The sequence below is a fragment of the Perca fluviatilis genome, chromosome 17, assembly GCF_010015445.1.
Source record: "Perca fluviatilis chromosome 17, GENO_Pfluv_1.0, whole genome shotgun sequence".
NCBI lineage: Eukaryota > Metazoa > Chordata > Actinopteri > Perciformes > Percidae > Perca > Perca fluviatilis.
Genome location: NC_053128.1, coordinates 1,456,306 through 1,483,364, shown reverse-complemented (window position 1 = coordinate 1,483,364; position 27,059 = coordinate 1,456,306). Strand labels below are relative to the sequence as shown.

The 27,059-nt window shown below is 40.6% G+C and overlaps 1 protein-coding gene across 1 annotated transcript in view; it reads right to left on the bottom strand.

The window, feature by feature from the left end:
* Window positions 1-26,425, bottom strand: part of chd1 (chromodomain helicase DNA binding protein 1) — a 44,770-nt gene extending 18,345 nt beyond the window's left edge. Inside the window, exons 1-25 of the mRNA XM_039779187.1 lie at window positions 26,307-26,425; window positions 24,669-24,784; window positions 22,908-23,115; window positions 22,078-22,200; window positions 21,036-21,232; window positions 20,557-20,831; window positions 19,155-19,380; window positions 18,783-18,883; window positions 18,493-18,671; window positions 17,626-17,750; window positions 16,808-17,024; window positions 15,570-15,659; window positions 14,460-14,650; window positions 12,587-12,775; window positions 9,228-9,387; window positions 5,460-5,612; window positions 5,230-5,301; window positions 4,986-5,135; window positions 4,101-4,249; window positions 3,371-3,467; window positions 2,799-2,894; window positions 2,513-2,689; window positions 1,005-1,165; window positions 569-610; window positions 348-481 (exon numbers count right to left, since the gene is read on the bottom strand). Coding sequence (XP_039635121.1) covers window positions 348-481; window positions 569-610; window positions 1,005-1,165; window positions 2,513-2,689; window positions 2,799-2,894; window positions 3,371-3,467; window positions 4,101-4,249; window positions 4,986-5,135; window positions 5,230-5,301; window positions 5,460-5,612; window positions 9,228-9,387; window positions 12,587-12,775; window positions 14,460-14,650; window positions 15,570-15,659; window positions 16,808-17,024; window positions 17,626-17,750; window positions 18,493-18,671; window positions 18,783-18,883; window positions 19,155-19,380; window positions 20,557-20,831; window positions 21,036-21,232; window positions 22,078-22,200; window positions 22,908-23,115; window positions 24,669-24,721 — 3,565 coding nt within the window. The 5' untranslated portion in view covers window positions 24,722-24,784; window positions 26,307-26,425. The remainder of the gene's footprint in view (window positions 1-347; window positions 482-568; window positions 611-1,004; window positions 1,166-2,512; window positions 2,690-2,798; window positions 2,895-3,370; window positions 3,468-4,100; window positions 4,250-4,985; window positions 5,136-5,229; window positions 5,302-5,459; window positions 5,613-9,227; window positions 9,388-12,586; window positions 12,776-14,459; window positions 14,651-15,569; window positions 15,660-16,807; window positions 17,025-17,625; window positions 17,751-18,492; window positions 18,672-18,782; window positions 18,884-19,154; window positions 19,381-20,556; window positions 20,832-21,035; window positions 21,233-22,077; window positions 22,201-22,907; window positions 23,116-24,668; window positions 24,785-26,306) is intronic.
* Between the last annotated feature and the right edge of the window lie 634 nt (window positions 26,426-27,059).

Below are 27,059 nucleotides of genomic sequence, written 5' to 3'. Positions count from 1 at the left end.
TAGCAGTTAACAGATTTTCTGAGAAAACTGAGCAAGTATGGGCTTGTCATTATCAATTCAGATGATGTAATTATGTATCACAATATCTCGATGTATGATTTCATCACGATAGGAAAGACGATACACGTCATAGAAAGACGATACATTTTCATATTGAATTATTGCCCAGCCCTACTTAACAGACGTCGTCTCCCTCCCACCTTCATTCCAACCCCAAATCATCAGTGGAGAAACTGCCCTGAGTCCAATCACTGCCCCTTTTTTTCTAATACTAAATATATATGTACAAAACTTTCTCATCAGGGGCTGATGGAATCTTGAAGCGATAAAAAGATGGGTTTGGTTACCTGAAGTTTTCTCTGGTCCGCAGGGGTTTTCTCGTAGCGTTCTCACACAGCCGTTGTGAACCGTCTCTGCCAGGCGTTTCAGGTCATGTTCAGACTTATCCACGAGTTCAGCATCACGCGCAATAGCGTCCAACCTGAGTGACGATTAGACGTTGAGCAGACGTGTGGCATGTTGATTTGTTAAACTGTTAAAAACGATAAGAAAATCTGATGCAGCTTACCTTTCAAGTGGTCCTCCAAATTTTTTGTAACTCTTGACAAACCTGTAAGTAGTTCACAGAGATGTTAACAGGAATATGTGAGGAGGATAGATAGCCACATTATGTGTATTGTCTGATGTGTATGTTTTTTTTTTTTTTAAGATTGTTTTTGGGGCTTTTATGGCCTTTAATTGACAGAATAGCTTGAAAACATGAAAGGACGACATGCAGCAAAGTGTGATGTGTACTTTAATGTATTTCCATATTTATAGTGTATTGTGGTTTTGTGATACTGGAAGCTGTATATTTTAATTACATTGTACATGAAATGCCCAACTAGGGACAAGAGTTGAAAATTAGCAATAGCTATAAACTCTCTGTGCAGCACATCAGTTTCATGCTCTGTATTGGAACTGTGTAAAATTGCATCGTCTCTATAAAATAAAATTGTATCAACCTCCGGATCTCAGCATCGCTGAAGCCCTTGATATTTTCTCGTGGAATGGTCCGAGGCCGTCCTCGTTTCTTTGGCCTTTTCCGGTCTGAGGGGGAGTCGCTCTCAGACCCAGAGTACCTCCTGTTCCTGCTCTGCCGGCCCTGACTGGCGTTAAAGCTGATCTGGTAACAAAAAGCAAGAAAATTGCCAGGAAGTTCAAGAACCCAAAGTGCAAATAGCACACAAATGATGTTATTCTTTTCCCAGAAAAAACCTAAATCATGAGTCCTTATTATACAGTGGCACTCATAAGTTTATGAAGCCATGCTCAAGTTGACTAAAAAGAGGAATAAAAAAAATCATCTTAATGCCTTAAGAAAAAAAAAAAAAGGAAAAATCCAACCTTCAAGGACACCAATTTTCTTTGTGAATGAATAATGTATCATAAATAAATAAATGTTCTTCCTTAAAATACAGGGGGCATAAGTAAGTACACCCCTATGTTAGATTCCCATAGAGGCGGCAGATGTTTATTCTAAAGCCAGTTTGAGCTTGATTCTATGCATCCTGATAAAGTTTCCTTGGCCTTTGGAATTAAAATAGCCCCCCCCACATCATCACATGCCCTTCACCATACCTAGAGATTGGCATGGTTTTAGTTCAGTTAGCCTAATAGCTGGTTTGATTTGCATTGAGAGATGATTTTATGGAAAGTACCCCATGCCAATCTCTAGGTATGGTGAAGGGTATGTGATGATGTGGGGGGGATATTTTAATTCCAAAGGCCAAGGGAACTTTATCAGGATGCATAGTATCCTGGATCCATGAAATAACTGGCCTTTAAAAATAAACATCTTCTATGGGAATTTAACATAGGGATGTACTGACATATGCCCCCTGTATTTTAAAGAACAACATTTATTTATTTATTATTCATTCGCAAAGGAAATTGGTGTCCTTAAAGGTTGGATTTTTCCTCAGACCCTAAGATCAATTTCCAAAAGTAGATTTTTTTATTCCTCTTTTTAATCAACTTTAGCATGGGTTCATAAACTTATGAGTGCCACTGTATTTGGCATAGTCTCCCATTGTCAGACCTTCCTCCACAGCTCTGCGGAGGAGGGTCTGGCTAGTCCACACAGCAATCCTGGATGGGTGAAAAACGTGCTCTGGTTTATTGGCATTTCTTTAAACCAATCACAATCATCTTGGGCAGTGCTAATCGCTGGACGGAGCCACGGTGTCTCTGTAAAATAGTCTCAGGAAGGAACTTGTTTTGGTGGAACATGTATACGTTCAAAAGTAGTTTTAGTCGTGCAACAGAAAACTCAGATTGGACAGATAGTCTAGCTAGCTGTCTGGATTTACCCTGCAGAGATCTGAGGAGCAGTTAACCATAGTCCTCACAAATCCACCAGAGGTTAGAATGCCAACACAGAGACATCTGGTGGAGCCTCTGGCGGCACCATAACTATCCCGTAAATTAAAGTTTGTTTATATAGACTGTATTTGGCATGACTGTTGTGTACCTGTTTGGCACAATTCCTCATGCGTGGCAGTAAGTAGATTTCCTCTAGCTCCTTCTGTCTCTCCTCCTCCTCCATCCTCCTCCTCTGCTCCTCGGGAATGATGTCGTCCCAACTCCGCAGACTACGCTCCGAGTCAATGTCTATTTCCTCCTCATCCATCATAGAGAAGTTGGCTACCTGCACAATTCAGGTCATAAACAACTGTACATGTTATATTGCTGAACAAGAGCATCACACATTTGGATATTGCTCCCAAAAGAAAGAAAAATATTTCTCGTTTGTATACCTTGAACTGAGACAGCAGTTCTTCTCCCACTGTGGAGGGTCCAGGGTCATTCTCCCTGGTCTCAGCTCTTTTGAGGATCTCATCAATGTCCATTTCCTACAGAGAAGAAAAGGCCATGACATGCTTCTCCAATGTATTTCAGAGAAAATGTTGTAATTATGTACATATATAATTTAGTAGGAATAGTATAGAGCTGGGCGATATGGAGATAATCAAATACCACAATATTTTTGACCAAATACATGGATGTCGATACTGCGGCAATATTGTAGGGCTGACAATTGGTGGTTTCACAAAATATTAACACAATGAGTTTTGATAAATAATCACCAATTATGTAGATATAACGACTAAGTGGGTAAAGACAAATAACAGAACAGCCAGAACAGTCTGGTAAGTTCAGACAATGACATCACTTTACTGTAATGCAGCCTTTTAAACCAGGAAAAGACAACACTTGTGTCAAATCACGATATCCAAAATTTAAGACAATATCTAGCCTCATACAGTATATCAATGTCCATATAAAATCGATATATTGCCCAGCCCTAGTTCAGTATTTAACTACATACCTGAGGCTCCTGCTCCTCACCCTCTGGCTCTTTAAAAAGCTCCTCGGCACCAAACTTGAGGATGGAAGACAGCTCCTCCTTGTTGAATGGTGCTGAACTGTATGCAATAAAACACACTGAAGTGAGATGACCACAATGTGTAGCAGCAACCTTTAAAAGGGGGTACAAGCACTACGGGTGAAATCTCTTGATTTGATTTTTTTTTGGGGTGAAAAAACGACAAACTCATCGGTCAATAACAAGGTGGTCAATAGGGTTGGGCATCGTTTTGATTTTAACATTTCTGATTCCAATCCTGATTCTTCCTTTCGATTCCGGTTCTTATCAATTCTCAATTCTTTGAGGGCTGGAGTTGAAACAGTTCACTGCTCATTTTACAAATAAGAGGAACATTTCCAGTGGTGGTGTACAGTTTTACCGGGCTTTTTCAACATAAAATAAAGCCAGACTAGAGCGCCGCTTACGGAGCTCCATGGCCGCAACACAATAAGCACCTGGAAGCACGGCGGCCGCTACGGAAAGCAAAACCTGCGAATCTTAAATTTGGAACCGATGATTGGATTCAATACTATTTTTTCCAATCGATTACAATAATAATTAAAAAAAACGATCCCTAGGTGCAACCGGTTCTCGATGCCCAATCCTAGTGGTCAACAAGCACAGACAGTTTAGTTCAAGAGGGGCCGAGCCAAACGGATGAAAGCAGCAGAATGCAGCATGTGTTGCTTGCCTGGAGGGAGCAGAACCCGTATGGAGGACAGTTTTCCCTGTAGTGTCCATCCTCTGAATGACAAGGTGGTCCAGCACCATTTTCTTTTTGGCCCTCTCAATGATTTCCTCCTCCACTGAGCTTTTTGTCACCAGACGGTAGATATTCACCTGCCAACCACAAGGAAACAGTGCTGTATATAGTATACTTTATATCAGGAATCAAATTTGAACACATTCTGGCAGTGCATTTAGATAAGGTAGATCATTTAAGTCTACTAGGGATGATGTACTTTCACCAAAAGAACGTGCACATGAATCTGCATTGGTAGAACAGCCAATAGAAACGCTCTCTCCCTCTCTGAAATGACCTGTGATTGGCCAAAGTCTCCTGAGACGACTAGATTTATTAAAGCCTGAAAATTTGAGGCAGTGAGGTGGTCAAGAAGTATAGTTTTCTCTCAGACCACTTGAATTATATGCTGAAAGAATTTTATGGAGAAAGAAAAATGACTCCCCCACCTAAAGTAAAGTATCTAAGGACCGTTTCTTCCTCTAAAATAGTATCCTACCGTGGGATTAGTCATTAACGTCTTTTTCCGCAATCTTGACCAAACAATTTCATCAGTAACTAGGCAACACTAATGGTAACGATCTCAGTTTTCTCTGCCAAGTGGAGCTGCAGTTTTTAGCAATGCCAAATAACATTTCCTGCCACTGCGTCACTATTTCCGTGTTCCACTGGCTAACTATTCTAAGGCTTTTATTGTGAAGCAGCTACAGCTTCCTGTTACCACAGTCAACATGGTGTTACTAATTGGTGCGTGGATGTAGGTGACAGCTGGCATACGGCCGCAAAATACAGTGAAGCAAAGATGAGCAGAGGTTTATGACAGTTGTTGCCTACCTGTCTTTTCTGTCCGATCCTGTGGGCTCTGGCCTGGGCCTGGAGATCATTCTGGGGGTTCCAGTCCGAGTCAAAGATGACTACTGTGTCAGCTGATGCCAGATTGATACCCAGACCACCCGCACGCGTCGATAACAAGAAGCAGAAATCCTGGGCGCAAATGGAGGTTCGCTATGTTAAAGTCCTTACTTATTCAAACGAAACACAAACAGCATTTACTGGATACATAAAAGGTAGAACTTACCTCTGAGCCCTCGGCATTAAAATGATCCAACGCCTGCTTCCTCATCTCCCCTTTGATGGAGCCATCTAATCTCTGCACAAACGTACAGCATTTAGAATTCAGGAATTTATATGTAGATGGCATTTCATCTTTCTAGCTGGAGCTAAATTCCGGAGAGCTTTTATGGAGCATATTTGTGTCTGTGTGTACAGTATATGTCTGATGGTTATATGAGAACAGTGTGGAGCTACCTGAAAAAGGAACTGTCGGCCCTTCAGGTAATCAGCCAGGATATCCAGCATCCGCACCATCTGGGAGAAGATGAGAACTCTGTGTCCTCGCTCCTTTAAACGCACCAGCAGTTTGTCCAGAAGAACCAGCTTCCCACTGCAGCGGACCAGTTGCTGTGGGAGGAAAAGAGGGTCACAGTGTTAAAAGGTACTGGTCTGTCCTCTCCAAGTGATATTATGAAATCAATATACACTTAAAACTGTGTTTTTAACAAAAAAAAACAAACCCCCCACAAAAAAAAAAAAAAAAAAAAAAAAACAACAAAAAAAAAAAAAATCAATATCACATTACAAAAAAAAAAAAAAATTATGGCTTACCATAATTAAAGGGGTTCTCCAATGTTTTCTCAGTTAGCCTTTTAAAATGATATCAGATTAGTAAACACAATGTGCCTATGGAACATTGGATGAATGGTTGCTGATAATGGGCAATGTAGATATTGCATTAAAGATCAGCCACCCACTCAGATCAGCTGGTATTCTGCCTAGAATGGTGTGGAATGGAAATTTGTAAGGGACCCCAAACTTTTGACCGGTAGTGTACACCCACATAACACAACCTTTGCTGTGACCTCCTGCACCTACAATTTTGAAATTAAAGCAGCTAAGTGATCGGCTATGATCAAGGTGATGATTTGTTAATGTCTTGACAACCTGTTTTGCTGCCTCCAGGTGGCCAAACAAATAATCAGTTATTGTAGGTTTGATACAAATGTAACAACCGCACAACACCAACTGAATGAAGACCATCCGACTAAAGTAAATAATTTTTTCAGGGAAAACAAGCAGAGGCACTAAAATCACACAACACGGGCCACATATTTAATAGAGGTGGGGAAAAAAGGGTTCGTCGATGCATCACGATTCTCTCTTGAAAGAGTATGTCTCGATGCAGAAAAGCCAAATACCAGAAACGTAAGGGACGCGTACCCACTGACTCCAGTCCCGAGCGAATTCACAGCTAATTACAGCCAACTACTGACATAATTACGTTCTAGGAAGCTGGTTCTGTTTTGTTATTTTTCTTTAAAGGGGTAGAATGCAAAACCGATTTTACCCTGTCATAGTTGAGTAACGACAGTTTGGAGGGTAAATAGGACATACATAGAACCTCAAAATCCCATTGACACCCCTTTCCTCTGCAAATCTCACAATTTGAAACTCTTTTCTCTTTCGCTTCTGAAAACGGGCGAATCTGAACAAAGCTGGAAGTTGACGTCAACCTCCCAAATCCCCCTCATTTGGCTCAACCTTCTATCTTTGCAACGCCCCCAAATTTACATAGGCCACTAACTGATCTGAGGTCAGTTAGTCTTCTAAATCTAGGTTGTGCAGATCTCTGCTATTCCATTACAAAATTCACTTCTGAGACTTTTATGTGAGAAATCAACTCAATGTAAAACTCAAATATGGGCCGTTTTATGAAAATTGATGGCTAACTGCAAATTTGGTAAGTCAGTGTCAGACTTCACAAGCTCCACAATCTGCCAAGACAGGCGGCGGCTGCTGGCCGGGTTTGCTGCCTTCCCTGTCGGCACAGACTCACTGAGCTGGAGCTGTGTCAGCTGTGTCAGGATCTCCCACACGAGCTGCGCTGTGTACTTTAGAAAAGAAGAAAGTTTGGAGGTTTTGCAAGGATATTGAAAATGAACCATGGTCGTAAATGCAGTGTTCCAGACTGTACAACGGAATAGCCTACTGGCCGAGAGAAAAGGGTTTAGAACGAGTATATCGGACGAGAGGGAGTTGTGGATCTAACGCAGCGCTGCAGAGGCACTGGCAGAGGACAGGCTTGCAGGGGTTCACTCTCCTCTCCCCACGTTTACTAGCTAAAAAGGTGAGTTAATTCTTTGGTGGAGTTTTTTTATGTCGCAAGAGTAACGTTAGAACAACACTATAGTTATAATGAAAGTGTCGAAACTTTTTTATTTTGTCTCGGCTGTTTTAGCCACTGCGGCTCTCGCCTGGGCATGTCTGGGCATGTAACAGACAGTGTGCCTGTGTTTGTGTGTGTGCACTGTGCAGCGGTGTGTGAGTGTGTCTGTCTGTGTGTGTGTGTGTGTGCTGTGCAGCGGTGTGTGAGTGTGTGTGTGTCTGTGTTTGTGTGTGTGTGCTGTGCGCAGGGCAGCAGTGTGTGTGTATGTGTCTCTAATGTGTGTGTATTGGATTCGCTCAACCAATCAGCGCGTGTCTCTAATGTGTGTGTATTGGGATTCTCCTCAACCAATCAGCGCGCAGCTCATCTAAATATTCATGAACATACCATATTTGGAAGAAAAGCTGTTGCTCCAAATAGAGCCAAAACACAGGGGTGCATAAGGGCCAAAAAAAATATCACCTGGGCCATTTTCAGCCCAACCAATGTTACATACCCTATTAGGAGAACATAAGGAACAGTGTGAAATACCCTATATAATCATTCTATCACCCCTTTAAAGTTAATATATTTTTTATCTACACTCATCTAGGGATACAGCAATTAACCGATGTCACTATTAAGCGTGCCAGCCAACGTTTGCCATTTACAGTAAGTGAGCGGACAATAACATTACGTTAAGAGTCAAAACTCTTCAATAGCTCAAACCTGCAAAGAGTTCTCTTGGCAACATGCCGCGTCATCTCCCCATGACATGATGCATTTTGTCCAGCAGTTTTCAGACACAGCAGCTAGCAGGGCCGTTCCTAGCTTTTTGATAGGGCCAACTTCTTCTTAAGAAGGACAGCACTGTTATTGCCATCTTGATCTTGGTTTGTGGTGTGACAGATTATTCACTAGTCTCTAATCTTTTCTGATGAATTTAAATAAAAAAGGTTGATGATTGATCATACAATAATTTTTATTATGTCTTATTTTTGTTAAAGATCACTTTCAATTATTCTAACAAATGAAAATGTAAAAAAAACATTCCACAATCATTGCAATTGTTGCAACTTGCACAAAACAAAAACAAAGTTACACCAGTGGTGCAGCAGCTTAAAGTGCCCTGCTTATCAGAGACACGGAAGCTACTACTGTACCGCACGAGAGATGTTTTCAGTTTCATCATTTTACTAGAACTGTTGTTACTGTGGTCTTCAAAAGTTTCAAAAGGCAGCAATACATAACACATCTATCTAAATTTAAAGAGTGTTCATGTGATTTTTATACATAAGAAGTGTTGTGAAATTAATAAATACATAATAATCGTGATACCGTGATTATTCCTCAGACTATAATCTTAACAACATGTATAATGTTTGCATCTAGGGCTGGGTAAGATTTTCAATACCGGTACCGATACCAACAACGTGAGATTCGATACGGTTCCTAGCGATACTTTTTTTCGATACATTACGGCACAAATCTTTGTATTTATGTTTCAGCTCCGACTACGTGAGCCGTCTCTGTGTAACAGAGTTTTTCCTGTGTGTCTCTACAACGTGTAATGTTAGACAGCCAATCACAGACATTATTAGATCTTGGTAGAAGCATGCTGCATGCTGATAGGCTCACTGATGCTGATGAGATTTACTCCTTAGGTTTAAATTGGGTATTGAATGAGGAAGCATTTCTCGATACTCAATACTTTAGAGGCAATTCGGTCGGTGCCTACGAAGTATTGAATTCGGTACCCAGCCCTAGCCTACACTCATCTCATACATGGCCTGTCTGGAATCCAGCAGACGGAAATCCGTTGTTAGCGACGCAGAACTTGAATTCCTGAACACAGTAAGATAAAGTAAACCGACCTGCAAGGCTTCAGCTCTGCTGAAGAACTCGTCCTCTGGGGGCTTGATAAGGTAACAGTGGTTACAACACTTCTTCAGCTCCATCATGATGTTCAGGAAGCCCGACGTGCTGCCTTTGGTACCTTTGCTCAGAGCCTTGTAGTTCCTGGTCAGGATCCATCTGGTCACAAACACAAGACACACACACACAAGACACACACACAAGACACACACACACACACACACACAAGACACACACACAAGACACACACACACAAGACACACACACACAAGACACACACACACAAGACACACACACACAAGACACACACACACACACACACACACACACACACACATATTACTGTACTACTCTATAAATGATGCGCAAATGTCTAGCAGCAGAACTAGATTAACTAGAAATGTCAGCTTCCATTAATGACAAACTCATCTCTGCATCACTCTATGGAGGAAATATTTATTCATAATTCAAGTTGAAAGTCCAAAGAGAAAACGAAGCGAGATCAAATTAAAAATATTATTATTTTACTACTCTACTAGGAAAAATCATGCCATAATTAAATAGAAAAAAGAAAAAGGAAACGTTTAAATGTAAAATGATAATTTGAAAATGTAAAGTTCAATGTAAAAAGTCAAACAAAGCTTAAATATAAATGCTTAAACTGAAATCTTTGAAATCTTTTATTGAATCACAGAAACTCAAACACTAAACAGTTCATTTCTTACCTAAAACGTTCTCAGAAGTGAATTTGGGGGAGAAATGACAGACGAAAATTGTCAGACTTGAGACCCTCCAGTCTAACGTGACAAGCCAGCTAGTTGCGGCCGGCGTTGCCTACTCGCCGGCCGGCCAATGAAGCTCAGAGACTCCACTGTCAGCTGGAAGTCTGTCAACCCCCCCACCAGCCGTTGGGCCACGCCTCCTCATTTGAATTGACAAGTGTCACTTCAAAATGAAAAGCCTTAATGTTAAATAGAAATAGCAATGGATAATCTTAAAATGTCAAAAGGCAATTACCAAATGTAAAATTCATAAGATAAAACTTCAAATTGAAAATTATTAATTATTTTTTGCTATTTGAGATTTTAATTTAAGTATTTCTATTAAAGTTTTTCCATTTCAAATTTTGAGTTTCATATTTGATGTTTGTCATTCAATAAAAGATTTCAGTTTAAGCATTTATATTTAAGCTTTGCATTTTAAATTTGACTTTTTACATTGAACTTTCAACTTTGCTTTTTCAGTTTCCTTTTTCAATTTAATTATGGCATGATTTTTCCTAGTAGAGTAGTAAAATAATAATATTTTTTATTTGATCTCGATTCGTTTTCTCTTTGGACTTTCAATTTGAATTATGAATAAATATTTCCTCCATATCATTCAAGCAGGGGTTGAACAAGAATTAACTGATTGACTGAAGATGCTGCAGGGCACTTTAAAAGGATTTTTGAGTATGATGTGGGACGTAAGGCTGTGTTGAGACTATAGACTATAAAATATAGACGTAGCCTCCGTGATGTCAACCATAGGTTTCTGAAGAGCTAAAATGAAGCTCAAAGCGGGTGGCTCTCCGCGGCCATCGCCATCTTGGCAGTGCCTGACTTCGGCTAATCCAAAAATGGGCAGAGAGGTGGAGCGTGGATGGAGCTGAGGCGGGCTGAATAAAGCCTACAGTCTATGTTGGCTCCCTGTGACGGCAGCCACCTGTTACCCAAAGCCTGAATACAATTTAAAAGGGTGAGTTATAAAAATAAATTCACCACCGCCCACAGTTGGAACATGAAGGATTAACTTGGCTATGGAGACTAAAACCGTTTTTTGTACCAGGCTGTAAACATGTAATTCTGCTATAAAGTTGGGCATTTTAACATGGTGATCTATGGGGATCAGAGCCAGCCTCAAGTGGCCATTCAAACAGTTTTTGGGACTTCCCCATTGGCTTAACTTTTCAGCACTGGACTGAAAATGAATATGATATTTATCTAGCCATCTATCTAATAAAGCGAGACGTGTACATGTAGGTGTGTGTGTGTGTGTGTGTGTGTGTGTGTGTGTGTGTGTGTGTGTGTGTGTTTGAAGGGAAAGTAACCTGCATGTCACAGGCAGACGCCAACTGCAGAACGCCTCCAACGTTACATGATTTAATTGCTGGATATACCAAACTAACTTGTCTTCACTTTCCTGGAGCACGAGCAGATAGCATACAAGAACATCGCAACTGTTGTGTAAGTTTGCCTCTAACTTTCACCACTTATAACTTATTACATTAATACCGCCGTTTAAAAAAAAAAAGCGAATCATACGCCTATTACCAGGGTACCTGTAACTTTACGCCTATATCGCATATTTTCCTCACAAAAACCGAAAACCTGGCAAATATATTTATTACAGCCAATAGATTACTACAATCACAATAAAGTACTCGACAGGGGAACAAACTTCTACACAACATCGAATACTTTAATGTCTTTCCCAACGGCTTTGACTTTGACAGTTTTGCGGCATGATTACTGGATACAACGTTAACAACCAAACTTTTCTTCACTTTCCCAGATCAACAGCTGATTGATTACATGGACATCCTACGAGAGACGAGACAACGCCGTCATCATTAAACTATGGCGATATCATGCAATATCGTTGACCAAAAAGACAACACTACAATGTTTTCTCTGGAGCTAAATGTGAGATTGTCTCTGTAGGCTACTCGCTCCGGTTCTGGTGGTTGATTAACGCAGGCATGTGCTGATTAGCTCTCATAACGGGCCAGGTGGGTAGCGCACTGCCATGAGTCCATGAGGCTAATGTCTGATTACTCCACATTGTCATTGTGATATTTTGTGATTACATTCTGAATCTGCCCCGTTCTCTGTCAGGTAAATACAATGTCTTCCTCTGATGTAGAAGTAGCCTACACTGTAAGTCAGTAGTAGGGTATACAGTAGAGTTGCATATTAAGTGGTTTGGGGTCCTTCTGTAAGTAATTTTGGGGTACAATTTGGTTTTGAAGAATTCTACATGCAGCAATCGGCCTGTTCCAAACAGGCACATTTTCAACGGGCACTGTACTAGTTTATCTAATTTTTTCTTTCTTTTCTTTGTGTTCATTTCTAGAATTGGTTGACAATACAATACATGTAATTATAATGTATATTATTGTTAAATATTCTTCGATAAAGTTATTCTATTTTCATTCCAGCTCCAAAATTCACTATATCGGCCGCAATATCGGTAATCGGTGCCGCTTTCCCCTCTATAACCTGCATTGGTCTTCAAAAGCCCATATCAGGCCCTAAAGACAAGAAATCATTGTTTAGTTTTTTAGTTTTTGATTTAAATGGTAGTGTCCAGCTCTTACTTGTAATACTGTTTCTGGATAGCACTCATCTCCACTCTGAGGATCTGCTCCACTTTGGCAGGAAGAGATTTCTCCACATCCTTCTTGACTCGGCGCAGTAAAAAAGGTTCCAGCTCTTTGTGCAGACTGGTGTAGCCGGAGTCCCTGCCTTTACCATGTGCCTCCTCAAACATCTCCCAAGAGTGAAACCTTAAGAAGCAAGACAAACACACATTAATGGTGGTGTAGCAATACAGTCAACTCATGGCACATGATAATGGACAAAATTCCTTATTCATTTCCCCCAAGAAGCAAAATGTGCAAAAACTAATTAGGTTTCATAATTTTTATGTTGTAAAAAGTGCTTCATAGGTTTGTTTGTATCATAAATAATTTCATGATATACATTTTGGAAAAAAGATGTTAACACAGTATTTGCCAAACGTTTAGCCAGTGACCCCTTTAAAATGAAGTTTCCTAGCAACCCAGGTCTCACATTGCATGTGTCTATGAGTTTCTCCATCTCTTTTATCAGATTCTCATTTAAATAATTTAGGCTTAAAAGAGTAAAAACTGTCCCGTATTTTACAGGAGAAAAATCCAAGAAAAGAGGCAAAATAAAAAGAATACAAATCTGTGTAGGAGAGCTATTCATTCTTCTTAGTTAAAAAGTCTAAAAATTGAATCAGCAGAACCAGACTCTTTTACTCCACGAATAATTCTTCCTTGCCAAAAAAAATGATGCATGCCTTACCCCCAGTGTAACTAGAATGCCGACAGTTTGGGCAGAGACTCAAGTGACTTCAACTGAGGCATTTTTAATCAGACTTCACACAGCTCCCTTTGGAGAAACAAAGGGCTATACAGACCTGTAGAATCAATGGAGTTCTTCTTCAACACCAAGCTGAAAAGCATTATTTCCTTTCCTCTTCTGGTGCATAAATGTTTTCTGTGGTGAAATGGGATACTTTGCACCTGTAACCACACCCGACAGTGGTATTCAGGAGTACTGAATAGGGGTCGAACGATTATCGGCCAGGATGATCGTCGGCTGTGATATTCAGCATTTTTACCATTATTGGAATTGGGATTTTTAATTATCCAATTGGCGATAAAATAAAGGCTGGTTCACTTTCCACATATATGACCCAGAGGATCAGCGCTGCTTCCGCACTGTGTGACGCATAGAGCAGGCACACTAGAGACCTCCGCCGGCTAAGCAGGTTACTTCTTGTTTAGGCTTCGGCTAACTTGATGGGAATTAAATGATTTCGTGGTTTCCAAATGTTGAACGAATGGATCAAATTCTGATAGTTAAACGAGTCATTTTGCAGGGGTTGTGACGCTCAAAAACATTTATCTACTAATTTACAGACGTCTCTTGCCATCTAAGTCTATGGGAAAGAGTGTTTTTGGGCTCCATGGCATCATGTGACACACACGGAAGTTGTAATTGCCCTGTTAGGGCAGCCGTCACTCAGTTTGTCGCTGTTAGTAGAGAATCCAGTCCGGTGTGTAGTTGATAGACTTATAAACTACAGAATTGCACAGTAACAATCAGCTTCATGATCATAGACAGTTTTTGTATCACGTCTACATTACAGTATTTTTGTTTGTTTCTCTATCTCTCTACCCAGATTTTAAAAAATGGAGGCCTGCAAAACCAATCAATTGATGAAGTACAGACGTTCCTCTGTTTGGATGCACACTGCATTTGTGTCACGTTGAAGATGATGTCACAGCAGTTTCAAGTGGCATCGCTAGGAAGATCAGCTAATTGAGGGGGTACTATCTGCAGTGGAAACGAAATCGAGAAAAGCGAGTCAAGTTGAACCGAGCCATACAGTACCATGCAGTGAGTTAGTATTTGAGTATAACAACTGATATGACCTACTTCTCGGGCATAATGAAGTGCAGCAAGGACCAGAGCTCTTTCAGGGAGTTCTGCAGTGGCGTTCCTGTGATTAGAAGCCTGTGATTGGACTTGAAGTCCATCATGGTCTTGTAGAGGAGGGAGTCATCATTCTTCAGTCGGTGCGCCTCATCCACACCAATGAAGGCCCAGTTAACACTGCCTAAAAATGACTGTAGACACACACGTTACAAGTTTCACATGTACTACACAGTTTTAGAACGGACCTTTACCATTTCATATGCATACCTGCAAACTCAGAAGGGCTGAAAAAGATGACACATTTTATACACCCCCGCCCGCCCCCCCGGAGAAGAAAATAAAACGATACTTCAAAAACAGTGCCTGAACCGAGATATAGATTTTATATTTATATTATATATATATTGTTTTTTTTTTTTATTAAAAATTGTCGGTGACATTAAAAAATGGCTTGTTTATTGCTAAGGCCACAGGGTCAAAATTAAATAATTTATTAAAAATTTAATAACAATAACTTATTTCACCAGTAAATTCCTGTTAAACGACAAAAACAACCACTGGATGGGAAAAGGGTATTTTACAATAACTTTGAATGCAGCACGAGGCGAGTTTCAAGTGAATGCACCATCTGTGTTGTTTTTCAGACAACAGCAGCTGCACACTGTTATACGTTCCTCTCCAGTGAAATACACACACTTTTACACCGTTTAGCTGTCAGCATTTTAATCGTTTTTACTCCAGCTGCTAGCTAAAGGTAGGCTAACGTTACCTGCTGTCAGGTGTAGTGTTAACTAGCGTGACATGCAGCGATGTTTCAGTTCCCACTAATGTCCATTTCGGAGCATCGGAGAGAAGCGCAGGCATTTAAGTGGCATCTAAATAAGGCACCGAAATCTGCATTGCAATTCGGTCCAGTAGATCACAGTCATTAAGGCACCGGTACCGTATTAGCACCGGGTCTCGGACCCCGCCCCCAAATAAAAACTCTTGGGACCTACAAACGAAAAAACTATACATGTGCAGGTCAAGAAAAAACCCAAACGATACCCAGCCCTAGTGATAAACCGCAGCAAAGCCCACAGCCCATGATAAAGTGAAGTAGCTGCTGACCTTGTCTTTGAGAAGAATCTCATATGTTGTGAGGATGATGTTAAGTTTCAGTCTCTTGCTGTGGACATGCATCCACTCGTGTGTCCTGATCTATTAAAAGAAAACAGGTAAAAAAGGAAAACATGTTTAGACATTAACAAACTGATGCCTTTGCTGCTTTATTTAGAGCTGTAACAATTCCAAATGTTGCTGTACAATTGTCTCAATTGTACAATTGTGATTAACAATATAATTGTCTCTTTCAGTCAAATTTAAAAATATTTATTTATTTATTATTTTTAAACAAATTAAATTTGAGTGGATACATCTTTTGGTTCTATCAGTGTCATGTGACCCAGATAATATAATAACACAAATACACAGCCTATGAAGTAAACCTTGCAGTTAAACAAAGAATTAAAAAGAACAAAATTGACAATTAGACATTTACAGTGGTACTCATAAGTTTACAGTCATACATACTATGCATCCTGATAAAGTTCCCTTGGCCTTTGGAATTAAAATAGCCCCCCCACATCATCACATACCCTTCACCATAGGTGAAGGCATGGGGTACTTTCCATAAGATCATCTCTCAATGCAAATCAAACCAGCTTTTAGGCTAACTGAAATAAAACCATGCCAATCTCTAGGTATGGTGAAGGGTATGTGATGATGTGGGGGGGCTTTTTTAATTCCAAAGGCCAAGGAAACTTTATCAGGATGCATAGTATCCTGGATCAATGAAATAACTGGCCTTTAAAAATACAAACCTGCCGCCTCTATGGGAATTTAACATAGGGGTGTACTGACTTATGCCCCCTGTATTTTAAGGAAGAACATTTATTTATTTACGATACATTATTCATTCACAAAGATTTGTGTCCTTAAAAGGTTGGATTTTTCCAAATTTTTTTAATTAAGGCATTAAGATCAATTTCCAAAAGATGATTTTGTATTCCTCTTTTTAGTCAACTTTAGCATGGGTTCATAAACTTATGAGCACCACTGTATGTAATAATTGTTACAGGCCTATCTGTATGTATGTGTAACAGGCTTCAAAATTAACTTTTTCGTCTACCAGCCAAAATGGCTAGTGAATGTTCACATATTACCAGCCACTCAATAGATTACCATTGGGTTTTTTGGCTGGTGAGTGAAGCAAAGCTACCAGCCACTTGCATATTTCACCAGCATTTGGCTGGTAAACAGTGCTAATTTTGAACCCTGATGTGTAACAGGTGTTGGAAGCACCATACCATGTTCCTGCTGCTGATGTCTCCCAGGTAGACCACAACATTCATCAGAGGGGCCCAGAGCTGGATTTCTCTCTGCCAGGAGGTTAGTGTAGAGAGGGGCACAACCAGCAAGAAGGGCCCATACAGTTGGTGCTCATGAAACAGGTAGTTGAGGAAGCTAATTGTCTGGATGGTCTTCCCTAAACCCATCTCGTCAGCGAGGATGCAACTGTTGCCTCTATGAATGAAAACAGAGCGGAAGAGAGAAGACCCATAAGCTCAGCTTGTGGGCCTGCTACACACTGCTAAACGATGGATCATGCAGCATATGACCATCGGATAAATCAACTTTATATATTAGATGCCACTATGAGGGTTCCCACACCATCTTAAACATCAAATCAAGGACTTCAAATTCACTCGAATTCAAGGACCAAACATGGTATAGTTTGAGACATTACAACACCAATATTTTTTATGAGAACTAGCTGGCTTAACAAAAGCTCACAGACAAGGATTTCACCTGTCTCTGTTATGGCAGACTATCTGGCCTATTGCCTTCTCTAATACAGCAGTGCAGAACAACACATTATTTACTAACGTTAAGTAAAAAAAGATATAAAAAAAAAAAGAACTTCAATTTCTATTCTTGCACAAAATATATAAATTCAAGCACTTTCAAGGCCATGATTTCCCCCTCTCAAAAACAAAAAGCTTTCAAGGATTTTAAGGACCCGTAGGAACCATGCACTATTGCTTGGCTGGGATCCAGCTAAACCCTGATTACTATGGTAGTTGTTTCCAGTTGAGAATTAAGGATTGCTTAAGTCAAGTCATACTTGCACCAGGAGTGGGCCATCCAGTTCAAACTGTCCAACTGGTAGTCTCGGAGCTCCAGTCCATCACCTCCTATGTACGCTGGCTGCTTCTTCATAGGCACAAACCTGGGTCTCTGTTTGAGCACCTACAGGAAAGAACAGCAGTTGATGAGAGCAGTGTTTAAGTCAAAAATAACGGTTCAGTTTATTTAAGACTGGACCTCCACAGCACTGCTGAGGAGGGTGTGGCCACACAGCACTCCTGGATGTGAGAAAAACGGTCTCTGGTTTATTGGCATTTCTTTAAACCAATCACAATCGTCTTGGGCGGCGCTAAGCACCAGATGCAGCCATGTGGCTCTGCTTAATAGTCTCGGGAAGGAACTTGTTTTCTTGGAACATTCGCACCCCGCAAAAGAAAACGCCTCAGACGATTTTAAATGAAGTTAACTGTTGACACAATACAGTAACGTGATCTATTTAAATTAGCTGATACATGGTTAAATCTCATTGGCTCTTACCAGTGTATCGCAGTGTGTATTTTGTCCATAGCAAATGCCACCAATCACTCCCAAAACGTCCCAGTTAGAGAGGAAATGCCCTAAACGTATTCTTTGTAAATCTTTACAATCATTCTTTCCTTAAAACCTTTTTCAGCGCGTAACGTTGCTCAGAGGTTCCGGTTAATGTCGCTCGATCTGACCGAACTTTAAAGTAAACAAAGAAAGCGGAAATTTAGATCCATCTGGCAGAACTTCCGGCGTCACCGGAACTATCCCGTAAATGAACCATAGTCGATAAAGTCTTCACCAAGCTAGACTAAATTAAAAACTATCACTCTCACGCATTACAAACATACTGCCACTGTCAATGGAGGCATTGTATTACCTTGCAGTCTCTGGATGGAATGGTCTTGGATTGGTTTCTGCACATATAGTCGTCAATGCATTTCTGGAACTTTTTGCCAATCAGAGCACCATCTTCCCAGCTACACTCTGAGTATGGCAAACCCTGCCACTTGCACAGGTAGTCTGGGTAACCGGCCGCTGACTTCTGATTTGAATGTCCTGCTCAAAGGAATTCAGACCCATATTTAGTCAAACAAATATAGCATCAAATTTATTCAGATTAAAATGCTTCATACACACAACAAGTGATGCATCCTGTAGAAAAGGTACCTATGATTCGCTCAACAAGCTGGTACTGAGAGTGCAGGTCATCCATCATTTCTTGCTGACAGTTGAAATACTCTATATCCTCTGGTGAAGCCGCCTTTAACCTGGGGAGAGGACAAATAGCATTTAAAAATAAGCGATGGTCTGTATTCCATTTCTAATCTGAGTCCAACCAACTATTTTTCAGAGGGTACTAAATAAAATTTTACATTTGACAAATTGTTATTTTTAAATCATAAAAAAATTTGATGACTTAGATGTTTAGTTCCCTGAAGGGACTAGAATATTCATACCTGCAAACTCAGAAGGGCTGAAAAAGGTAACACCGCATTTTGTAAGACTGTGATAAAATTGAATAAAGCAGGAAGCTCTCACCATCTTTTTTTCTCAGATTCCTTCTTCTTGAAATTGTCCAGTTTCTTCATGCCCTTGACGTTCTGTAACTTAAGTGTCTCCTCTGTCTCCCATGTGTTGTGGATATGGGCCCAGTTCTTCCACTTTATCAGATACTGGATATCACCAGCCTCTTTGTTTGGATTGAAGTTAACATTGGGGTCCCCATCTGCTTCTACAGCGTATACAGTGGTTATACTTCCTGTTGCTGTTAGGAAGAAATAAAAGAATACTGTGTAACATATATATTTTTTTTCATCCTTAGAACTGGGCTAAAAGAAGGTACAGAGGAACAGGACATTCAATCTGTTTTTATCACACCAAAGCAGAGATGTGGACAGGACTCGAGTCACTGTTTTCATGACTTGACAAAAAAATAAATGACGTGAGACTTGACTCGGACTTGGTAAGTTAATGGCTCGAGACTTGATGCATGATGACTTGCGTGTATTCATAAGTTTGAATGTTATCTGTTAAATATAAAACAATATAATTTTACGTTGTCTCTTTCTGTCTAACTATCAACTGTCATGATTGGATGACTAGCTGTCAGTCAAACTCATTGCTATGGCAACACATACCATCAAAGCCCCCTGATGAAGCCTCATTTGGCGGACCAGACCAAAACAATGGCTGAGTCTGTGCCACGAGTAATCACTTTGGGATTTAAACATTTCACGCAAGAAGAAAATAAGCAAACTGCTGAATGCAAGACCTGATCATCAAATATTTCGGAGAGCCAGACTAAAACCTCAAACTTTGACCCCCAAAAAATTATTTAAGACTTGCTTGTGACTTGGACTAAATGACTTTAGACTTACTTGGGACTTCAGCAAAGACGACTTGGTCACAACACTGCACTAAACGATCTTCCTGGTATCTCCTGACTTCCCCTAAAAGAATGGCCTAATCCCTAGGGGACGATTCTGCATGGATGCAGTGACAGACCGACCATAATCGATTATTGCCTACTGATGGTACTTACTGATTTTTCCGGTCGCTGCTTTTTTTGTTTCTGCCTTTTGTCGGTTTCTGCTGTGGTCAGACTCTACGTTCAGGAAGTGTCTTTTTTAACAGCAGATTCAATTAGAAGGGCATATATAACCCATATATATCTGACTGCTTGAATTTGTCGATGGAAAACCATGTCTAGCAATACTATTATTGAAGAGGTGAGGCATCGTGATATCGAATCAATTCGAATCATCGACAGGATAATCGTAATCCAATTGAATCGTGAGACCAGTGAAGATTCATACCCCGACTAGTTCCTCCTCCTCCCTACAACTCTTAAAATGTAATCACAATCCTGAAATTGAATAGCTGGCTATATACCTGTCTATAGCGACGGTTAAATCATCAGTCTGAGCCCCGTGTTCCTTACCTCTTTTCCTTCCTATCCTGCAGTCCATCACTCTCTCCAGTGTTTCAAACTCATCTTCCTCAGGCTGCGGGACATCTTCACCCAGGACCTCCACCAGGTCGTCTGAATCCGTCTTCAGCTCCTCGTCCTCCTTGTAGCTGACGTTGACGGTGGCCTGTCGCCGTGGCCCCGCAGACGCCGCCTTCTTGTAGTTCTCATCCTCATCATCAGAAGAGGAACACTTCTGGGATTTCTTCTTCTGGTTGCTGCTTTTCTTCCCATTCCGAAAATTCATCCTGAGACATGACAAGAGATGAAGAATGATAATATAGGTGCCGAGTTAAACTCTCGCCACTCTCTGTGTTCCATTAAAAGATCATATGTCATATGATCAATAACTTTACGGCTGGGGTGAGTGACCACTACAAAAGGGAAATAGTTCAGAGAATAATGTAACCCTGTGTACCCAGGCAGCCATTAAACGGCTACGGTCCACTTACTTGGTTGGAGGCTTTCTGCTTTTGATTTTGTGACTAGGCTCGTAGTCTGATGCCGTTTCGTCACTGTTGTCCTCCGCTGATGAGTCTGATCCAGAACCACTCCCAGATCCAGAACCTGACCCAGAGTCAGAGGAGCCTGAATTTCTTCTCTTTTTGGATCCACTTGATGAGTCGGATCCATCGCTACTTGACGAGTCCTAGAGTAGATTATTATCAAAGACAAACAGTTCATGTATAATCAGATAGCACCAACTCATTGGGCAACTCCAGTTACAGATGTCACAGTTATGTAAACTCAGGATTTACGCCAGTACATTGTAACTGGTTGACTCCCCGCTGGGCTTAAGCAGGGATATATTTTTGAGAGAGAGATTATTTTATTAGATATTTATTTATATAATAAATCAATCCTAATATTGTGTTTATTTTCATAGTTTGTATATATAGTAAAGATGTCTTAGAATCTAATTTATTTTATTATTGTTTTTTGTGTTTCCTTCATATTGCTTAATAACTTTTGTTTTAATATTTGTGTTTCATATTTGCCAAACAAATAGATTTATATAATTAATATAAATCATCCTAATATTGCATTAATGTTCATGTAACTGTTTTGTCCAAATATTCGGACAGATTGTATGTTGACGCTTTGGCAACATTGTTATCGAAACTTGCAGTTTGCAGTACAGTGTGTGTACAGTTTAGGCTATTATTCGGTAGTAGATGCTTCAACTCCTATAGACCCAAGCCAAGTTTCCGTGTGTGTCTTGCTTGCCACCTGTTGATTATAGTGAAGGGGGTGGGCCCCTAAGTTTGTGACAACTTAGAGCCAGGCTTACTTAAGGTGAACTGACCTTCAAGTAGGACTAGCTATTCTCATTTTAACGACAGTCCGCTCATCAGAGTTTTGCTCTGCACTGGGCCTTACAACTTCTCAGGCAGAAACCCTGAAACTAATGACATCGCTAATGGGTGTTGATTAGTTCCCAGTCAAACAGAACAGAGAAAAAAAAAAGTGTATTGGGGATCATTTTAAACAAACCTCATCCGATCCACTATTTGAGGAGCTTTGTCTCTTTTGCTGCTGCTGCTGCTGCTGCTGCTGTTGTTTCCTGAGCATAGCAGATCTTTGCACTGCAAGGATACTTGGGTTGGACTTCCAGAACTGCGGTCAAAGAGTGTAGCGGAAGGTTAGCCAAGAATATCTCAACAGGTTAAAAAGTATTTCACACGAACCGGTTCGACCACTGTGTTAAAACACCCCAAAACAACTGTGTGCCACTAACAATGTGTCTAACTAGGTCAAAGGTCAAACCATCTGAACTCTTAGTATTGCGTGTTTAAAGCAGTCCCCCCGTGTTAAGCACTCTGATGCTGATTATATTGTATATAACAGCTGCTTTACAGTTAACACATAATGATCAAATATCTACATGTCAGAATAATTTCTCCACGTCCACTTTAATTACATTATGGACTGCGGAAGATATCGATTTTAATCATCGCAATATCAACTGGCGCAATAAACATCGCGAAAGGCTGGGACATATCGCCAAAGACAAGCTGAGATGTTTTTTTTATTAGTTAAAAGAAACTATCAGTGGAAAACTGCAATTTCTAATTCATTGCCTTGAATTCAATGTCCAATTAATTCAATAAAAGAATCATTTGTTTAAAATCCAACAAGCAGTTTGTTGTTTTTCAGCAGAATACTGAAAGCAGCAGAACTGAGTTCATTTTAATATCTATTTATTTATCAAAAGTAATATCGTTATCGGGATATTCAACAATGTTATTGCATTGTTTTCCTCATATCGTGCAGCCCTAATAACAATTATCTTTGTTATTTTAAATGAAATCACATTTCTTTACCTCAGCTCCGTCGATGTTAGACTTGTTTGGCGGTTCCATCTTCTGCTTGGACTTCTCTGTGTCAGAGTCTGACGCACTGCCAGAGTCTGAGCCACTACCTGAGTCGCTGCTCCCTGATTGGCTGCTGCTGCTCGAGGAGCTGGAACTGGAGCCTGAGGCGGACCCTGATGCAGAGCCGGATCCAGAACCGGATTCATCATCTGAATTACTGTCACATGTAAAGAGAAGAGTTAATAATAATTAGTGAATTATCCACAAATCAGTTTTGCAAACTGGACTCTAGGGCCGACCCAATGATTCGAAGCTTTGACCGTTGCCATGGTAAACAACATCAAAGTCAGTATTCAAATGTATTCAAAACGACCGGCGAAATTCTCCATTTCACAAAAGGTTGGTATCTCGTGAACACCTTCACACAATAAAAAGTGCTATAAAATTATTTTATTTTTTGAATACAATGTTGTCAGTGTGTTAATGTTGGAGTCCCGACCCGACTTTTAGCAAACAAGCGATGCTTGCTTGCCTGCTTTAGAAAGTTAACTAGTCGCAGGTTTGCGGTAAAATGCAGTTGGGTTGTCGAGGTCAAAACACTATATGTAGCAGCTGTGAATCAAATAAACGTATTATAATTAACGTTTATAATAAATGTTGTTACTCTTTCGCTGAAAAAGTCACGTGTTGAGGATGAGGACCAGCCTGAACCGGAGGTATCAGTCTGAAACAGAGCTGAACAGTCCGACCAGTGTAATTAGTTATGTTATGAATTTGTTTACAATATTTTCAGGCTTCAACCAGTGAAAGACAGGGTCAGGGAGAGAAAGAGGCATTGAAGAAAGAGTAGGAGAGGAGGACAGCATCCAACAGCATGTCCTCCTCAGTTTTTAATACTTGATTGTTACCACCACAAATTGCTTTCTAATCTGTGGGAAACACTGTTCTTGGTTTTTGAAAGTTATTACACATGCATTACCCCAAAAATCACCCATGCAATAAAGAATAGCAATCCTTCATTTTTCATTATGCATCTACATTCATTATTTGTAGTTAATATTATATGGCCTTGTGCACAGATAAACACAATGGCACATATACACTTAAAGTGTTGCATGCATGTAGCTTATTCATTTAGCCAATGACAGGAGGCCCTATCATTTATTTATTATATAAGACAATGTGTTAATGCAGCTGGAGTGCCATCAAAGGGGAAGGGATGTCCAGCATGGAAGTTTAGCCTTGCACAACTTCTACCACAATGCAACCCAATGTCATCTGGCAATGCAATGTGTTAGGCAAGTATAAACATGTGCAAGTGCAGATTTGAGTTAAATGACCTGGTATTGGGCTACTTACACAGTTTAACCTACAACCATTACGATCAGGAGCTTTTCAGAACAGTACAATTCTGCCTCAATGCAGTATATACTGCTGTGTGGTGTACACAACAGTCTTGTGTGAAACAACAATACTGTAAACAGCAGTGACATACTTAGATACATTAGACCATCAGTGTGTAACTTTATAAATGACACATTTTATTGTAAACAAACTGAAGATGGCAGTGTTCCAGACACAGAAATGGGAGACAGGAGGTAGGAAGTATTTTGCTCCAGTCTAATGTGTAAAAATAAGGGGCCAGATACAAAGTTACATACTGATATATTATCACCTGAGATGACACTTCAATAAAAACAAACAATTTGAATCACTATATCATCAAAACTGTGCTGATGTCTTTTTGGGAAAGATAAACAGTTGATTTACCTGGATTCTCCGCTACTGTTGCTTACACTTTCATCCTCGCTTCGTCCAGCCATGTTGAAGTCCAACAGTTAGACTCCCCCCTGACAACCTGTAGTATTAGGTTCCACGTGGTTAACCTGTATGAGATGATACACAGTAACAACATTAGACAATACTGTCTGTGAAAATGTCAGGTCTGTACCTTCAACGTTGACTAATTTCGGCAACAATATGCTTTTCCAGCAATATGTATTAAGAGGATCAGACAAGTGTGGTTGTTAAAATTCGGCACTACAAGGACAATATCCCACTGCAGGTACAAATACTCATGCTTACAAAGTAAGATGCATGTACAGCCCCAGTACACCATCCCTGGCCAACTTTAGCCCCTGCATCAAAGTTCAACCAATGAAGTGTCCTTGTGGAGCTGTCAATTCACTTGCGCACGAGATATTTTTTTTATGTGAACATTTGTGAAAAGTTATTTATGCTCTGCGTTTTAGTTCTAGGAGAGGTTAACTGTCTGCGTAGCTCACCAAAAGACTTATTTTTTATGGATATGTCAAGTTGAAACCAGAACAGACGAGATGTGCGAATGGCTGCAGCTACATGTAACGTTAACGGACTGTGAACTTAGCTGTTCCCTCACCGCAGAGGCCTATCAGGCCCGCGGAGCAGCAGCGGCTTTTCACAGCCACACAAAGCCCCGTGACCACTCTAAACACTAAATAACCACATCAACCATAGCCAAGCCCCAAACACATCTCACGTTAAACGGACTCATGCCAACCTCGGTGTCGTCTAGTCTTAGTGTTGCTGCAGTTAGGCTTGTAGCTAACTAGCCAATATCGGCTAATGACGAGCTATTGGCGGGGTAGGTTGGCAGTAACGTTAATGTATGCAGACATGCCAAGGCGCCAGCCAGTATTCTATCTTCGAGCAATCGTGTTAACGCCAGCGGTTTGATTGAAATGATTAATGATGGCCACTTTATTGCTACATGATTATGAGGACTGTCCCCTATAACCATAACCATTTACTGTTTGCTAGCTCTTATGTGTTGTGCTAGTATTATGATTCTCTGCGTTACAAAATCACAACAATGCAACGTTAAAAGCAACTGTTATAATTCAACACGTGCCGCAACAATGTGGGTCAAAAGTGTTATGCCGTGCCAAGTTTGGTTTGTTTTACGTGGGTTCAATAAACAAGAAGTGAGAAGGGTGATAGCCCAGCGTTTACTGAGGTTGCCAAGGAAAGTAGCGTTGGCTAGCGCTATAAAGCACGAGGCTAGCACGGAAGCTAACAAAATGACAAAACTTTACGCTAGCTAGCTAGTTCATCTTAGCAGGGAACCACTGTAATGAGCCCTTTCCGGTTACAGCCGCTACTCGGCGTTCAGCCGTCACCAGTATTTAACTAGCTATGCAAATGGATGTGCAAATAGTGGAACACAGTAGAGTGCTTAACTTATTTAGTACTCATTATTAAACCCACAACGTTAGCTAACCTAACTTCAACCTCTTCCATCTTGTTTTCATTCGCCGCTCACTTCTCGCGGCTTTTACCACATCAACATGCAACTTTTGCTTCCTTTCACACTCAACTAGGGGATAAGTAACTGCACGTTGTATGTAACCTGGTGTTATTATATGTTACCTCGCAAACTCCAAGGAAATTGTTGTTAAAATCCGCCTTTCCACTTCACAGGTCCTTTCTTCTTTTATTTAACTAGCAGATGTGCTAGCTAACGCTGCCGTACGCTAGCTAGCTAGCTAGCTAGCTATCTCCCAGATAGGGAGAGCAGCCCCGAACGATTGAGTTCGGTACAAACTGGGGCAATGTTGGTTTTCCTCTACTTCAAAAAATCAAGTAAGTCCCCTTTCCCGATTGAGATGTAATCAAGAATAGCCCTCGTTGGTCAAATGCGATTGTAGAAAGCTGGCATTTCAATCCAGGGTCTTCCGACAACCGGCCTCCGCCATGACGCCGTAGGGTTCACTTCAGTAGGAAACCCCGGACAGTGACGTAACGACTGTGCGCCTCTCTACTCCGCATCAGCAGCGAACATCTGGCAGCGAAATGGAATAATACACTGATGTGTTAACTTCAACCCCAACAATAGGGTAATGGACGTGGCTGCGAACGAGGGGATTGCAGGAGGACAGGTGGAAAGAGAATGGCGTCTTTGAGTCCCGCTGGATTTCGAAACAGTTGTATCTGTGGCAAGTGAATCGGAAGAAGATCAAAGAGAATGGACCAAAGTGAGATTGAAGGGTGCGAGAGGGGACTAATTCAGTATGAAGTCACAGTGAATTGAGATGAGAGTGTATTGGTAAGTAATGGCTGAGTTTAGAGAACATTCCAGTAACAAGTGACAGCCAGATGGACTTGAACAAGTAAATCCAGTTA